Genomic DNA, 16816 nt, shown 5'->3' with positions numbered 1-16816 from the left:
AAGCAGGGGGCAGCCTTTAATAAGTCCTGGACAAATCTGTCAATTTAGTCGAATTTCATTGTTCTTTTATTTCCATTTAAATTCAGAGCAATAAAACAAAACAATCTTTGCCTACCCAGCGATGGAGAATGAATCAGCCTTCATGAGGATGAAAACCAGTCTGAACGTCAACCCCATAAATGTTTGGAAAGTGATGATTTATTTGGTGTGTGTGTGTAACTTTGCTTCTTTACTCCAGCACAATTGATCTGAGTCAGCTGAGCTACATGCTTGCAGTGCAGACTTTCAGCTTTCAATTTAAAGGGGCCAACAAAAATACATTTAGATATTACAGGCATATTTTATTTTAACTGGTAACTGGTCAAATTGAATATAAGGATCACTTTTACAGCCAATTTTCTTTAGACAGGTCAGAAAATTGATGCATGATCATTTGCAAGTCACTGAACATGTCTGAACATGAACATCAGTCATTAAATACAAAGTATGGTCGACGCATGGGCTGAACACTTTTCAAAAGCCAGTTGTGCAAGGAGGAGAGGGAAGCCAGCTAGACACTCATGACTACTCTGAAGGTGCTAGAGGTTTCTCCAGCTGTCGTTGAAGGAACCACATCATATAGTGCAACTTTTGTCTCGCATCGAGGCTTCACCATGAATTTGTAGCTTTGTGGTGGGAAAGAAGGAGTTTGTTCAAAAGAAGGCATGAAGTTTCAGGTTGCCAGAAGACTCGAGCCTAGATTTGATGTTTTTATGAAAATCCTGTATCTGCATTTGTTAATTCAACTGCAGCTTCTTGTGCATACTATAAATGCAATTAAAATGATGCTAGGTTGAACAAGGCCATTGCTTAAACCTCATGTTAGGTCTGTAAGTATGACCATCTGTTGGAGCTACGTAGATGAAACGGGCATCCCCTTGGTCATATCCAGCCACAGCGGTCCTCAGCACTAAGGTACCTGTGTGCTGGATCACACCCACAGAAATGCGACACGTGGCCAAAATATCAAAGCTGACGCTCCGTCATGATGCAAGTGATACTCCTTAACTTAGTCTCCCATTCATTTGGGACAGTCATTGCAGTAGTACCCATGCATTAAAAAAGAGACCTATCAGACATCAAGAATGTGTCTCAAACCTTCTCAAAGATGAAAATTTACATGTATATTTCTTACATATACTATACACACACACTCTGCAATTACAAGACAATTTGCATGTTACTAATATGCCTGAGCATTTTCTTGCATTTAGCTTGATGCCTGATCAATTCATATTTTAAAAGCTGAACAGATAATCAGCTTCAACATTAGTACCTGACACGCGTACACACGACAATGTAGCAATATACAACACGGTGAAAGTATCTCTTGCGTAGATTGTTAAGTACTGTCACACATACGCAGTATAAGAAGAAAGCCAATGGAATAGTGTAAGGCACTGTGAATACGCTGCTTTTGTAGGTGTGTTAGTAATACATACAGATCGATACAATACAATCCATCTTTGACAACCCCTTGAGTCATCTGCGGCACCAAACCATAACAGAACACAGCAAAGAAAAAGAAAATAAATCCAGCAAGTGCTGGGTGTCATCCCAGCACCTCAACAATTTAAAAATATTTGAGTCTGAGCATAGCTGTACATGGACGTTCTTTACAAAAACAACTGAAAATATATACAACATGTACCACAACATTTCACATAGATTCCCCCCACCCCAAAAGCCTGTCATTTACATTTGGTTAAGAATACCAGATGTAAGACATTTAGGTAAATATGTTTAAGTCTCTACAAGCACATGGTGAGCTAAAAATCTTATTTACAATAACAAAGTGTTAAAAATTATTACATAATCACCCACAATACTGGCCAGATTCATATTAGTATCCATCACGCAAAGTAGAAAGTTAATTCTCAATCAGAATGAGAATTTCCTTCAGTGCAGGCATTCTGTTAATGTAATTGAAACCCAAGAGAAATACCTGCCTCAATTCACATTCAGAATATACATTCTGTTGATACACATTTTACAACAAAAACACAAACCTTTTCAATTTGACATACCACAGATCTTACATAAAGTAATGTGCATCATCTGCAAATGCTTAGAGAACAGAGGTGTAAGAGATTCATGTTTTGATTTCTACATTTCAAAATGTTTTGAGAACAGAGACAGGTGTTTAAAAAGAAAATCATAAAAGGGCTGTAGCTCAGTCTGAGTTTAAAAGCTGGTGATGAGGTTTTTGCAAGTCCTGTGATACTGAGCCTTGGTGTTGGTGACTGTGCCGTGTTTCTGTCGGAGATGGAGACGTAGCTGACTCTTGTGTCTGAAGTGGAGGTCACATTTTTCACACTGGAAAAAGAAAAATATTTATTTAGAGCCACTGTTAACAGATGGCTCACACTGCCTTGCCGCTAAGCCGCGGTTTACAGCTCTCTAGGATTAAAACTTAGTTACTTATAACTATTGATAGGCCCTTGGACCACAGTGATAAAGGGATTACCCTCATTCAGCCAACAGACTAAATCAGGAGCGCAAAGGGACAACTGTGCTTACATGATAAGGCTTCTCTCCGGTGTGGATGCGCATGTGACTCTTAAGTGTCTGCAGGTGGCGAAAGTGTGTTCCACAGACCTCACAAGGGTACGGCTTTTCCCCCGTGTGTATTAACATGTGTGCACGCAGATGGGCCACCTAGAAGAATTGAAAAGATAATAATATGCCAACCCATCTTTGGCCAGTCAGCGTATAGATTTACACAGCTTTGTACAGTTCAGCTTCTCACCTGCACAAATCTGGAACCACAAGCCTCACACTTGTACGGCTTCTCTCCTGAGTGGATGCGGATGTGAGTCTTGAGGTTGGCTGGTCGGTTGAACTGAGCACCACAGATGGTACAGTGGTATGGTTTTGCCCCTGGAAACAGAGAAGCGGTAAAAATGAAGCAGCCACATCTGAGAAGTCAAAGAGACGAACTACTTAAACTACTACGTATGACAAAATGTAACAACATGGCATGTCGTTCGTCTCCCTTTCGAAAGTTTTCTTTCCTTGAGGTGATTGTAAATGAGCCATTTTATGGCAACACGTAAGTGGTGCTGGCTATCCATTTGAAGAAGGTATCCTATCAGTGAAAGGCTACTCGCATGGATGATCACTGACACTTTAACCACCTGGGATTGGGCTACCAATATGGAGACCTGGATTTGATTCTCAACTGTGCTACCTGTGTCCTTGGACAGACAGTACTTCTGCGCTGTCCCAGTCCACCCAATTGTAAATACAGTGCATCCAGAAAGTATTCACAGCGCTTTACTGAGCAAAGTTTTTTTTCCCAATTTTAACAAATTTATTAAAATAAAAAACCCTAAGAAATCATATGTACATAAGTATTTGCAGCCTTGAAGCTCAAAATTGAGCTCAGGTGCATCCTGTTTCCACTGATCATCCTTGATACGTTTCTACAGCCTAATTTGAGTCATCTGGAGTAAATTCAGTTGATTGGACATGATTTGGAAAGGCACACACCTGTCTACATATAAGGTCCCACAGTTGACAGTGCATGTCAGAGCACAAACCAAGCATGAAGTCTAAGTAATTATCTGTAGACCTCCAAGACAGGATTGCCTTGAGGCATAAATCTGGGAAAGGGTACAGAAACATTTCTGCTGCTTTGAAGGTCCCAATGAGCACAGTGGCCTCCATCATCCATAAATGGAAGAAGATGGTATCCACCAATCTTTCTACAGCTGGCTGCCTGTCTAAACTGAATGACTGGGGAGAAGAGCCTTAGTCAGGGAGATGACTAAGAACCTGATGGCCACTCTGTCAGAGCTCCAGTATTCCTCTGTGGAGAGAGGAGAACAACCATCTCTGCAACAATCCACCAATCAGGCCTGTATGGTAGAGTGGCCAGACAGAAGCCACTCCTTTGTAAAAGGCACATAGCAGTCCGCCTGGAGTTTGCCAAAAGACACCTGAAGGACTCTCAGACCATGAGAAACAAAATTCTCTGGTCTGATGAGACAAAGACTGAACTCTTTGGTGTGAATGCCAGGCGTCATGTTTAAAGGAAACCAGGCACCATCCCTACAGTGAAGCATGGTGGCGGCATCATGCTGTGGGGATGTTTTTCAGCAGCAGGAACTGGGAGACTAGTCAGGATTGAGGCAAAGATGAATGCAGGAATGTACAGAGACATACTGGATGAAAACCTGCTCCAGAGCGCTCTTGAGCTCAGACTGGGGTGACGGTTCATCTTTCAGCAGGACAATGACCCAAAGCACACAGCCAAGATATCAAAGGAGTGGCTTCAGGAGAACTCTGTGAATGTCCTTGAGTGGCCCAGCCAGAGACCAGACCTGAATCCCATTGAACATCTCTGGTGTAATGAGTAGAATTTTGAGGAAAAAAAACATTTACTCCATTTTGGAATAAGGCTGTAATGTAACAAAATGTGGGAAAAGTGAAGTGCTGTGAGTACTTTCCGAATGCACTGTAGGTACTGGCCTTAATCTGGGAAATAACCTGTGATGGACTGGTGTCCCATTCTCATTTGCTTCATGCTACAGTCTCTGGGGATTTGCCCAGACATCAACGAGCCTCAAAAGCTAGGTAGGACTTACTAAGGTGTCAACTGTACATGATCCAGGGTTCCAAACTATATAAAGGTCCATTCTGAAAAACTTGTAATCTTAGGCATCCTAAAGCAGCAGTCACACATTTAAGACAATGTATTTCACCATTAATGTCAGCAGCAGTAGTGGAGAAATAACCTCCAAATAGCCAAATCTGTACAAATTTGAGTACCTGGCTTTGTAACGGGTGATGTATCTTAGTTTTGTTCAGGATAATGGAGATGCCAATTTTCTCTAAATGTGTAGACAATGGACTGAAGGACTTCTTTGCTAAGGGATAATAGAGGGGAGTCACATTTGATGCTGTACTATAAGACAACTGAGCTTAAACAGGTGAGTATCTGCCCTTCACTTCGAGTGATTGCCAGTTTAATGGTGTACATGATGGCCGAAGTGAAGAAAGCAATACGTATTGGGGTGATGACATCCTTGTTTGACTCTGGAATTGAAGGTCTCAGCTTTTTTTTTTTGATCATACAGTAAAGTAGATGATCATAAACACTATATTGTCAACTACCACAGCAGACTGTTTTTTATGGAATTCAAAAGACACAGCTCTATTCCTAAACCCAAAATACTACAAGTGTATCAAACCCAGAGATGTGTTTCATGTATCACGTTACACTGTGCACTGACTCTTTTGTTACACCCCTGATAAGATATAAATTTTCACCTGTATGAACAGTCTTGTGGCTCGCCAAGTTTCCCTTGTAGCGGAAAGCAGCCTGACAGCAGTCACACTTATAGGGCTTATCACTGTGAACATGGTCCACGTGAGATTTCTGCAAGTCTTCCTCTGGGAATTTGGAGCCACTGCAGAAGTAGGTGTTTTCTAAAGAACAGTAAAATCTGTGTAAATTGAGAGACTGTGCATTTTCCTGATAAGAACATTTTCTGGAAATGCAATGTGCATGGAGGAAACCCACCACAGCCGGAGGTGGAACAGTGCGAGTGGAGGTTGGTTGTATCATCTCTGCAGTAAGAGTCAGGAGAAAGGTGACCCACCTCCAGGCACTGAGGACTATCACAGCCACACGAGGAGCTGCTGCTATGGCTATGTAAAGCAAAGAACACCGTATTACAATCATCTTTAATTAAAATCTAAGACAGTTTCACCATAAATCTCTGATTTGTTTTCACCTGATACCATTGCCGTTACAGTCCACAGTCACAGATGTGAGAACTTCCTCTCTCTGTTCACTTGCTCCCTCTCCCTCTTGGTCCACATTGCCTGCTTCACCTGTCCTGCACGGGCTCACAGGAGGTGACACTCTAGCTTCAGCATGGCCTCCCTGATCCTCCTCCTCTAGTTTGTCATTAGTTTGGTTCATAACGATGAATTTGTACTTCTTCCAGTTGCGAGCCCTGGCATCTTTGGAGCACTCAGAAGGCTGTGTCAGTATCAGGTTGGCATTTTTGCTGCTGCTTGACTCAGTGGGAGAGTTGGGTTGGCAGTCAGATCTAAAGGGGCTTTGAGGACTACAAATAACACCTTTACCAAGTCCTGAGGACAACCTTATGCAGCTTGTTTGTGGGTGTTGAACGCCATCTTCCTCTGTTCTTTGAAGGGAGCTGTGGCTTTCTGGTACTCCGTTGATGGTGGGGAGCCTGAGATGAGATGCCATTGGGTGGGAGGTGATGGTGGCAGACTCACTGTGAGCCAAGCAGGTGCTGGGAACCTGTGAACATGGTTTCTGAGGTAAAGCCTCTCCACTCAAGCTGGATTTATGGGAACTATCCAGCTTCTCAGAGATGTTGAAGTTCCTGTAGATCTGACAGGAGCCGGAGGTGTTGATATCGCTGAATAAACTGGGGATGTACTCTCTGCATTCCTGCAGAGGAGGTGCACTCAACCTACAGTTGTGCATCAAGACTGCTTCCTTTCCATCAGCAGGCATTTCCTCATACAGATACGACGTGTTGTTCTGCACAACTTCAATCTGTGGACTCTGATTCCTGTAAAAACATTAAGTAGCAGAAAAACTCCTACTCAGAAACCATCTAGATTTACTTAGATAATACTGCCTTTTCTCATTTTTTTACCTTAATTTGATGAACCGATGGCAGGTGTTGACAATGTGCTCCATCTGAAGGAAAAACGCCGTGTTCATTGTGGCCAGTATCACACGGTCATCAAGGTTCAGACAGGAGGTGTACATAAAATCCAGGAGGATGGAGAAACCCACTGGGTCCACTTTGTCATCTAATTTGATGGTACAGAGGTTCAGATTCTCTGGGTTCATGAATACAGAATAAAAGAAGCCACTAAAAGAGAGTAAAAATAGAGGAATGTTTCAAATTATTTATTAGGGACAATAATCACGTCATCCAAAGACAGTCTAAGATAACTTTTCATATGTAAGAGTGGGTATGGCAGGGCACCAGTACAACCATCCATTCATAACACTTATGAGAATTAAAACAACACCACCACACAAACAACAGTATGTGCTAGCCCTGCAGATGTCCTGTCAAGCATCATCATCATACCTGCAGGCCACCAGAATGGTCTTGTGAGCATGGAAATGTTGTCCGTCCACCTGAACGGTGACATCTGTCAGGATGTTTCTGCTGCGGAGGCGGTTGAAGTTGAGCAGAACATCACCTGCATGGCGTGTGAAATTAATACAGCCATCTGTACTCATGGTCATCCTGTCACAGTCTGAGTCAGGACAGAAAGATTCAATAATTTAATCATCTGAGGTTAAATAAACAATCGCACTTATAAATAAGGTGAGAATGGTGCAACTGTGGCTTAAAAAAGTGGGAAAAATAGTGTTACATATATCGAATGAATTAAAAATTAACGCTCCAACTACTGATTTTATTGTTGATTTTCTTTATTTTTAAAAATTATTTGGAAGGAAGCATTTTTTGGTTGACAAACTGTTTTCAAACGCAAAAGACAGCAACAAATCCTCACATTTAGTGTAACACCTGACTTTTTTTTTTTTTTTGCTGGCCCTGATCACAACAGCAGATCCACTTTGGGGTATGTTTTATACGACATGCCCGTCCTGACAATGGAGGCTGCCTGAGTTACGTGTGCTGCCGCCTAATGGGTAAAAATTTGTGCCTCATCTGTGCAACTCGTTGACACACAGAATCCAACATAGCTTCCGATGTACCGCTATCAAAGTTAACCAGGAAACAACTGCAAGAAATGTTATCTCGGAAAGGACTACATGCACACAACAAAAACAAGAAAGAGTTCATAGCATTCATAGAGCAGGCAGAGGGGCAGATATGTGGGTCTTGGGGAGTGTGATTATGAGGAGTCTGGACATAAACGGAGAAGCAGACACTTGACATCCACGAGTAAACAGCCAGTTTTTTTTTTCCAGTTTGCTTGTATAAGATGCACATTCTGCAGGAAACCATGCTATCTGGGAACCATTAACACCAGTAAATCACCTTAAACACACACCAGATAAAATTGCAGAGTGCTGCAATCACATAACAGGGGCATGTTGACCTTTTTCCCAGAATGCACTGACATGCAGATTTTTACCTGGGGCAGTGTCTATTCCAGTTCTATGTGGAGAAAACAAGCTCCGGAGCAGTCTCCTAGGCAAGTACTAATCAGGACCTATTCTACTTAACTTCTGAGATGTCACGGGATCAGGTGTGCACTGTGCTGCAAGGCTGCTGTAGAATGACAATCATAGGTCATGACATAAAATGATTAAAATAAAATAAATAATAAACCCAGACATGCGGTTTGTTTTTGTGTGGAGTTTGGACGTTTTCCCTCTTACGGTGGTTTCCTTCGTCCATCAAAAAAACTGCACACCATTCCCATCTCCCATATACAACGTCTGCACCAAATTCTACTCTCTCTCTCTCACACTCACATCTTCAACTGCTTATCCAAGATTGGGTGCGGGGGGCTGGAGCCTATCACAGCTAGAGATGCACCGATCCACATTTTTTCACTTCCGCTCCAATCCTGATACCTGAATTTGGATATGTGCAGATACTATCTTGATACCAGAGCTTTGTTTGTTTTAATATTATCATTATTGTTGATTTTATGAGGACATTTTGTATCCCCAGTTATACAGCTTCATGATGAAGTGGTATACAGCAGGATTTTCTTAAAAAGAAGAGCTGAAAGTTCAGCTACAAAAGGATGCAAGGCTAGGTTTGGTCAAAGAATTCAGTACTTTTTTTTTGGTGGTGGTTTCTTGTGGCATTTGGAAATGCACTCCTTCAAAATGGCACATGTACTTGTATGCAATTTTTGGGGCGCTCCTGTGAAAAAAAATTAAAACAATCAAATCTTGATTGACGAAAAATGGCAGGTCTGGGAAAAAAGCATAGATTTTATAGAGAAAAGACAGCTCTCTCTGGCTCTCTCCCCATCTGTCTCATTTCAATGGAATTTTGAAAGATTATTGATATGGGAAACACGTTTAAAGTGTCAAAGCAAGTGTTACAAACAGCACAAAAAAAATTAACAATATGTGCATACAGTTACCAATATTCTACAGTAAATAAATGTGCAAACATGAGATACGGGATTAGCCACATATAGACAAACAAATTCACCCCGTACGCACACCTACGGACAATTTAAAGTTTCCAAATCACCTAACCTGCATGTCTTTGGATGTGGGAGGAAGCCAGAGCACCCTGAGGGAATCCACGCAAACGTGGGGAGAACATAGTAGAGAAGCTTGAATCTTCGACTGGACTGGGTTGCTTGACGTGCAGACGTTTTGCTTCAAATCACAGAAGCTTCCTCAGCTAAAATTCTTGCTCTGGTAGTCTGACTTCTGTCTTGACTCTTGTAGAGAAGAATAAACCAGAAGCAACAAAAGCTAGAGTTTTTTTTAACCTAACCAGACCCCTCCTACCAAGAGGCCGACGGCTATAGGCTAGTGACTAAACAATAGCTCTAATTAGCACCTATTGTGCTCTAGTTAGCACTCTCCTAATGATGGGATGGAAGCCTCCCCTGATGGCTCCCTTGACGACTCTCCTGACGACGTGAATGACTCATTACCACAAACAAAAGACAAACTGCTTTGACCCGAGTACCCCATTGTAAACAGGGGACAAAGTGTGTCTGAGACCCACCCCCTGGTTAAGGCTGGGTTTCAACTGTTTTACAAAGAATACTTCCTTGACACCTCTCTCAAACCATTTCTTCTCTCTGGCTAAGATTTTGACTTCCTTGTCCTCAAACGTGTGGTGAGTGTCTTTCAGGTGGAGATTAACTGCAGACTGAGGTCCACTGGTGACCTCTCTGCGGTGCTGGTATAGCCTCTTGTTAAAAGGTTGCTTAGTCTCACCTATGTAGTGTTCATTACAGTTTTCCTGACATCTGATATAATACACTACATTGCTCTGTTTGTAACTAGGGAACCTGTCCTTAGGGTGAACTAATTTCTGTCTCAAGGTGTTAACCGGTTTAAAGTAAACTGGGATTTTGTGCTGTCTGACAATCCTCTGTAGTTTTTCCCCTACTCCTGCTAAATAAGGGAGAGACACTCTTCTTCTTGTCTCCGTCTATCTGGTCTCTTTGTTTTCTGGGACGTCTGCACTTTGTCCAGGGACCATCGTGGGTACCCACATACTGTGAGGGCTTTCCGTACAAGTTGTTCTTTAGCCCTTTTCCCTCTGCAGTTGTGGGCACCTGTAGGGCTCTGTGTTGGAGTCCTGATCACCCGAGCTTGTGTTCAAGGGGGTGGTTTGAGCCAAAGAGCAGATATTGGTCAGTGTCAGTGGGTTTTCTGTAAACCTCTGTCTGGAGCTGCCTGTTCTCTCCAATCGTAACACCATAGTTTCATCTGCCTCCAGGAGGCAGATGAAACTATGGTGTCATTTGATGTGACTTCGTTGCACCTGCATCCCCACCGCTGAGGCCATCTCAGCTGTGAGGCAGAGACTGCTGGAGGATATGTCTCTACCTGAAAGGACCAAACTCACACCAGACCACATCTGCCAACTCTTGGAGATCTGTCTTAACACCACGTATTTCCTGTTTAGGGGGAATTACTACAGGCAGATCCATGGTTGTAGATGGGGTCTCCGGTATCCCCCATTGTGGCCAATCTGTACATGGAGCGGGTGGAGAAGACAACCTTGACGTCGTTCACGGGCATCTCTCCCAGTCACTGGTTCAGATATGTCAATGACACATGGGGTAAAATCAAGCAAAGGAGGAGAGAACTTTACAGAACACATCAATTCAGTGGATTCCAATATCAAGTTCACACATGAGGATGCCAGAAAACCATTTAGCCTTCTTGGACTGTGATGTTACGATTGGAGAGAACAGGCAGCTCCAGACAGGGGTTTACAGAAAACCCACTCACCCTGACCAATATCTGCTCTTTGGCTCAAACCACCCCTTGAACACAAGCTCGGGGTGATCAGGACTCTTCAACACAGAGCCCTACAGGTGCCCACAACTGCAGAGGGAAGGGCTAAAGAACAACAACTTGTACGGAAAGCCCTCACAGTATGTGGGTACCCATGATGGTCCCTGGACAAAGTGCAGAAGTCCCAGAAAACAAAGAGACCAGACAGACAGGAGACGGAGACAAGAAGAGGAGTGTCTCTCCCTTATTTAGCAGGAGTAGGGGAAAAACTACAGAGGATCGTCAGACAGCACAAAATCCCAGTTTACTTTAGACCGGTTAACACCTTGAGACATAAATTAGTTCACCCTAAGGACAGGATCCCTAGTTACAAACACAGCAATGTAGTGTATTATATCAGATGTCAGGACAACTGTAATGAACACTACATAGGTGAGACTAAGCAACCTTTAAACAAGAGGCTATACCAGCACTGCAGAGAGGGTGCCAGTAGACCTCAGTCTGCAGTTCATCTCCACCTGAAAGACACTAACCACACGTTTGAGGACAAGGAAGTTAAAATCTTAGCCAGAGAGAAGAAATGGTTTGAGAGAGGGGTCAAGGAAGCATTCTTTGTAAAACAGTTGAAACCCAGCCTTAACCAGGGGGCGGGTCTCAGACACGCTTTGTCCCCTATTTACAATGGGGTACTCAGGTCAAAGCAGTTTGTCTTTTGTTCATGATAATGAGTCATTCACGTCATCAGGAGAGTCATCAAGGGAGCCATCAGGGGAGGCTTCTATCCCATCATTAGGAGAGTGCTAACTAGAGCACAATAGGTGCTAATTAGAGCTATTGTTTAGTCACTAGCCTATAGCAGTCGGCCTCTCGGTAGGAGGGGTCTGGTTAGGTTTAAAACTCCAGCCTTTGTTGGCTTCTGTTTATTCTTCTCTACAAGAGTCAAGACAGAAGTCAGACTACCAGAGCAAGAATTTTAGCTGAGGAAGCTTCTGTGATTTGAAGCGAAACGTCCTCACGTCAAGCAACCCAGTCCAGTCGAAGATTCAAGCTTCTCTACTATGGAAACCACCTGGACAACTGAGAGCCTACACAGAAACATGGGGAGAACATGCAAACTCCACAGGTGGGAATCACTCCCATGACCTCCTCGCTGTGAGGCAACAGTGCTAACCACTAAGCCCACATTCTACTTCTAATTCTTCTGCTTAACAATGCAGGATGTGGGGGGGGGGGGAAATCTGCCCCAGAAAATTAACTGTTTAAAAGAAATAAGTGAAATCTAGATATACAGTCAGTTATTGTGCGCGTGTTTTCACTATCAAAATTCTGTCCAATAAATGTTCTGATACTTCATGATATCATCACTTTTTGGCTTATTTTCTTACCTAACAAAAACCACATGCTTCATGATCCAAATTTACCTTTGGACCTCCTGCTGTCATTACAGTATTTCATCAACAGGGGTCGCCGTTGCAGAGGAAATAGCAGAAAACTGCTTTTAATAACACCAGTATAAATACACCCATTAGTTCACATTGTAACTTGTTTACAAGTACAAAAACACGAGCATATAATTGCCTCAAACAACTGCTGATCAGTTTGACCGCAAAATAACCGCTAAAACCTATTAATGTTTTAAAAGCTGCAGACGTCTTTTTTGAATTGCTAATAAATGAAGCTGTAAACAAGAATATAAAATACGATTTTTTTTTGATACTCATAATAAAGACGGTGTATCTTTAATAGCAGGATGACGCACTGAAATTAACTGTGCGTGTTAATGAGACGCAGCTATATTTATTTTAATAACTAACCGCGAGTTTGTAAACAGTTCAGACTTTATTGAGCGTTCACGTTGTAAACGTGTTTGGTCGAGTACATTCCGTCCTGTTCAGATTATGTTTCCTGTTCCATGATAGAAGTAGAAATCATTAACCCCTTAACGCTCAGCGGTCCGTTAAAAAAACAGCCGCAGTTAATTACAAGAGTTAAATATCAGACCGAATAGTGTTTGATTTAAAGTAGAGGCCATTTTTTTTTTTTGCTGCGTAATTTCGGCTTTTCGGTGACCGAACAGTCCAAAAAGTCGCTAAATAGCGTCACGTTTCTCACAGTTTTGTTCCAAACATCATGAGGTGGTTTTAGTGAAAAATGATTTAACGCCGGACCGACCGACCGGTCCTGCGCCGCTTCTGCGCGAACAACAAACCGCAGGTCGCCGCCAAACCAGCCCGGACATTACACAACTAAAACAACTCAACGGTGCGAACCCCGGCTGTCAAAGTGAACACAAAAAACACCAACAAAACAAGACAAAAAAAAAAACAAAACAAAAAACAACCGCCAAGCTGCCAAAATCAACTTTAACGAGTAGAAAAGAAAAGTGTGAACTCTGATGCACGAGACACAAAAACACTGATTTCTTTAACGAAAAAACAAAACAAAAACTGCGTTCCAGAAGCAGCCGCGTTACTACTGCAGAGACCTCTAACTCGGTACTGAGAAATAGGAAGGAAAAAAAAGTCACCTTGTACAAGTTTCCACGAAACTGCGCATCGCCACTTCAGAGAATCCGCTTCTAAGAAACACAGCAGCGTAATTCTCGGAATTTTAACAGTGGACTGAACCATTTCCCCCAAGAGGGGACGAAACCAACAGGCCGCCCTTCTTCAGTCCTGTGTGTTAACACCGCGACACGTCGCTATGCAGTACGGACTGAATGTAAAATATACACGTTTGACTTTATTCAAGATGTTGTCTGATGTTTTCATTGATAGATGTTTGACTTTGGAGAGTGGAAATGTCCCTGCGGAGTGGACGCTTCCAAACACAAGGTCTGCTGTGCTGACGAGTTGGTGGTTCTCTGAACAAGGTGAGAGCTGGTGTCGTGGTCCGGATTTGAAACTTCACGATTTTAATTTATGGTTAGCGTTTTATCAACACATGCGTCTTGGCGTTTTCAAGTTGCTGCCTAATTGTACTTTGTGTGCGTTTAATTATATTTGTAAAGCCGACTGTTTAAAGGATGAATCCGCCTATTTTGTTCACTTTTTGTTTACGTCATATAAAAACGTTGACAAAGTTCACGTGTCCTTTAACTGGAATATATTTTGGAGGACATTAAGTTATGCATTTTTCGATATAAATACCTGAGCAATGACCCCGGACTACCATTTATATCAAGAAGTATTAGAGCCAGTCTTTTAAAGTTTTGGGTATTGATTGATTACATTTATTTAGTACAGTTCAATGCATATACCAAATATATGCATAAAATAATACGTGGATTATAATAAAGTGAAAAAGACCATTCCATTTCCATTGTAGTCCATACATGAAACAAAAACAATAACAAACTAGCACTTTACATGTGGGGATCCATGGGCTTTACATTGGGTAGTGTTTATAAAATAGGTAGCAGACATTTTTCAAGGGTGGGAATAAATTACGAAGTGGTTAAGGATACGTACATCCGTATCTTTTGCGGGACTGCGAAAGGTACGGACCGAGGAGAATTATGGCCAAGCGATTTCCCCTAACCCTGACCGCTTGCGCATGCGTATCATGGGTGCGATAATATTCAATAATCTCATTTGTTTTATGGCACTAATTAGATGTAAACGTTTGTTGTCATGTTGACTTTAGGTGTTTTTGTGTCAGAAGTTAATACTTTAACAAAGTGGCTAAGCATACGTACACCGGGGAATACCCTCCGTATCTTTAGAATGGTCTCTGTAGATACGGGTCCATACCCATAGCCACGGCCAATAAATTATGCAAAGTTTCTATAATGAGCTGGAATGGTGTGTGAGTCCAGAATGTTTTTAGAACCTTAGACCTTAGACCTCAACAGTTTTTGAAGAACTCAACCCTTTTATTTCCTGTTAATTATGTAATAAATAAATAATTACATAATGAATGAATTAATTTATTATTTGGCACCACAGATAAACAACAATAATTATTGTCTTATTTCAATTCAGTTGTTCAATTGTTTCAATTGTTTAGGTTCTTGTCATCTTATACACACTATTATTATTATTATTTTATTTTTACTTATTTTGTCATTTGATTTTTAAATGTACCACAATTGAAATAAGTGTTCGCTTTCTTGTGCATACATGTTTTTACCGTATTTACAATTATATTATGCACTTACATTAGTCCCTTCGGCTGCTCCCTTGTTTCCACTCGGGTCACCACAGCAAATCCGAGGTGAATCTGCATGTTGAATTGGCACAAGTTTTACGCAACTCCACATTACATGGAGAAATATGGTGAGGGTGGGGTTTGAACTGGGAACCTTCCGCACTGAAACCAAGTGCACTAACCACTTGGCTACCACCCCTACATGTACTTCCATCGAACTTACAAAAAAAAACGCATGCACGCACGCACACTTTTAATATATAGATGATTTACCATCCCTGCTGGATTGGCGTGTGAGTCCAGAATGTAAATATCAACGTCCATTGTTCAGTTTTATTAGGCAATATCCATAGTTTTCTAAAAATATTACTCCTATCAACGTTCTGTTTTGGCAGCGTTCATCCTTGACCCAGAACACATAAGGATTGAAAACAGCAAATGTCAGCTCCCCCCAGTTTGTCTATGGTTGAAATTGCATGTACGCACGCATGCTTTTGTTTTTACACACCCACAAACAGATGCAGTGGTGGAAGACATCAAATGTACAATCCTTCTCACTCATGGTAAAGGCAACATGACACTTAACTAAACTCATCTCACACTTTATTTATGAAACACATTTAAAACAATAATAAAAATGCAGCAATTACAAAAAACTAAGCCACATAACTCAATACTATAAAATGAATAAAATAATAAAATAAATTAATTAAATTTACAGTCCACTTAAAATTGATTAAAAGCCAGGGAGAAGAGGTGTGTCTTCCCAGACAGTGAATCTGCCAGAGCAAGCTGTACCAGAGCCTAGGGGCTGCTGCCATAAAGGCTTTGTCACCTTTAGTTTTCAACCTCATTTTTGGGGTAACCAGTAATAATTGATTTGCAGATGTCAGAGCTCTTACAGGGGTGTAAGCACACAGGAGTTCAGTTAGATCCTGTGGGTCTAAACCATTAAGAGCTTTAAAAACAAATATTAAAATTTTAAAATCTATTCTCAAAGCAACCGGTAGCCAGTGCAGTGAAGTGCAGCGAGCCAGGTGTCTAAATTGTTTTATATGTATACATCCGTATTTCCAGTCCCTCACAGTAAGAAAAGTGGGCTAAGGTTAGCCGATGATAACGCACTGTAATCAAACACAAACTGCGAATTTTTCTCTGAAGTGCTCCTGGATGAATGTCCAGGGAGGAGCACGGGGTGTCTCTCCAAAACGAGACGTATCTCGCACACAGCACAATGCCACAGATGTCGCAAGATTTGAGGGAGCGTGCAATTGGCATGCTGACAGCAGGAATGTCAACCAGAACTGTTGCTCGTGTATTGAATGTTCATTTCTCTACCATAAGCCGTCTCCAAAGGCGTTTCAGAGAATTTGGCAGTACATCCAACCAGCCTCACAACCGCAGACCACGTGTAACTACACCAGCCCAGGACCTCCACATCCAGCATGTTCACCTCCAAGATCATCTTAGACCATCCACTCGGACAGCTACTGGAACAATCGGTTTGCATAACCAAAGAATTTCTGCACAAACTGTCTGAAACTGTCTCAGGGAAGTTCATCTGCATGCTCGTCGTCCTCATCGGGGTCTCGACCTGACTCCAGTTCGTCGTTGTAACCGATTTGAGTGGGCAAATGCTCACATTTGCTGCCGTTTGGTACGTTGGAGAGGTGTTCTCTTCACGGATGATGCGAAGGA

At 42.0% G+C, this 16816-nt stretch overlaps 1 protein-coding gene across 4 annotated transcripts; it reads right to left on the bottom strand.

Moving 5' to 3' along the window:
• Nucleotides 1-1141: 1141 nt before the first annotated feature.
• Nucleotides 1142-13590, bottom strand: LOC117522499 (B-cell lymphoma 6 protein homolog). Of its 4 annotated transcripts, none has more exons than XM_034183925.1 (9): nucleotides 13497-13590; nucleotides 7131-7302; nucleotides 6684-6905; nucleotides 5781-6596; nucleotides 5567-5694; nucleotides 5314-5472; nucleotides 2789-2919; nucleotides 2560-2697; nucleotides 1142-2355 (listed from the first exon to the last, which is right to left on the bottom strand). In XM_034183925.1, the coding sequence occupies exons 2-9, from the start codon at nucleotides 7289-7291 to the stop codon at nucleotides 2224-2226; spliced, it is 1887 nt and encodes a 628-aa protein (XP_034039816.1). In that variant the 5' UTR covers nucleotides 7292-7302; nucleotides 13497-13590; the 3' UTR covers nucleotides 1142-2223. The 4 variants fall into 4 exon arrangements, with proteins under 4 accessions (XP_034039816.1, XP_034039818.1, XP_034039819.1 ...); XM_034183927.1 differs by having other exon boundaries at nucleotides 5567-5688; XM_034183928.1 differs by having other exon boundaries at nucleotides 5567-5685.
• Nucleotides 13591-16816: the final 3226 nt, after the last annotated feature.

Source organism: Thalassophryne amazonica, chromosome 12, assembly GCF_902500255.1.
Source record: "Thalassophryne amazonica chromosome 12, fThaAma1.1, whole genome shotgun sequence".
Taxonomy (NCBI): Eukaryota; Metazoa; Chordata; class Actinopteri; order Batrachoidiformes; family Batrachoididae; genus Thalassophryne; species Thalassophryne amazonica.
Note: the sequence above shows the minus strand (reverse complement) of the source record. Positions and strands in the feature narration are given on the sequence as shown.

Excerpts from the sequence above, each read along its gene's own strand:
- LOC117522499 (XM_034183925.1), bottom strand. The coding sequence starts at position 7,291 with ATGACCATGAGTACAGATGGCTGTATTAATTTCACACGCCATGCAGGT. Across the intron at positions 6,906-7,130 it reads ACCATTCTGGTGGCCTGCAG|TGGCTTCTTTTATTCTGTAT; the intron begins GTATGATGATGA and ends ACTCTCTTTTAG. Across the intron at positions 2,698-2,788 it reads GTGGTTCCAGATTTGTGCAG|GTGGCCCATCTGCGTGCACA; the intron begins GTGAGAAGCTGA and ends CAATTCTTCTAG.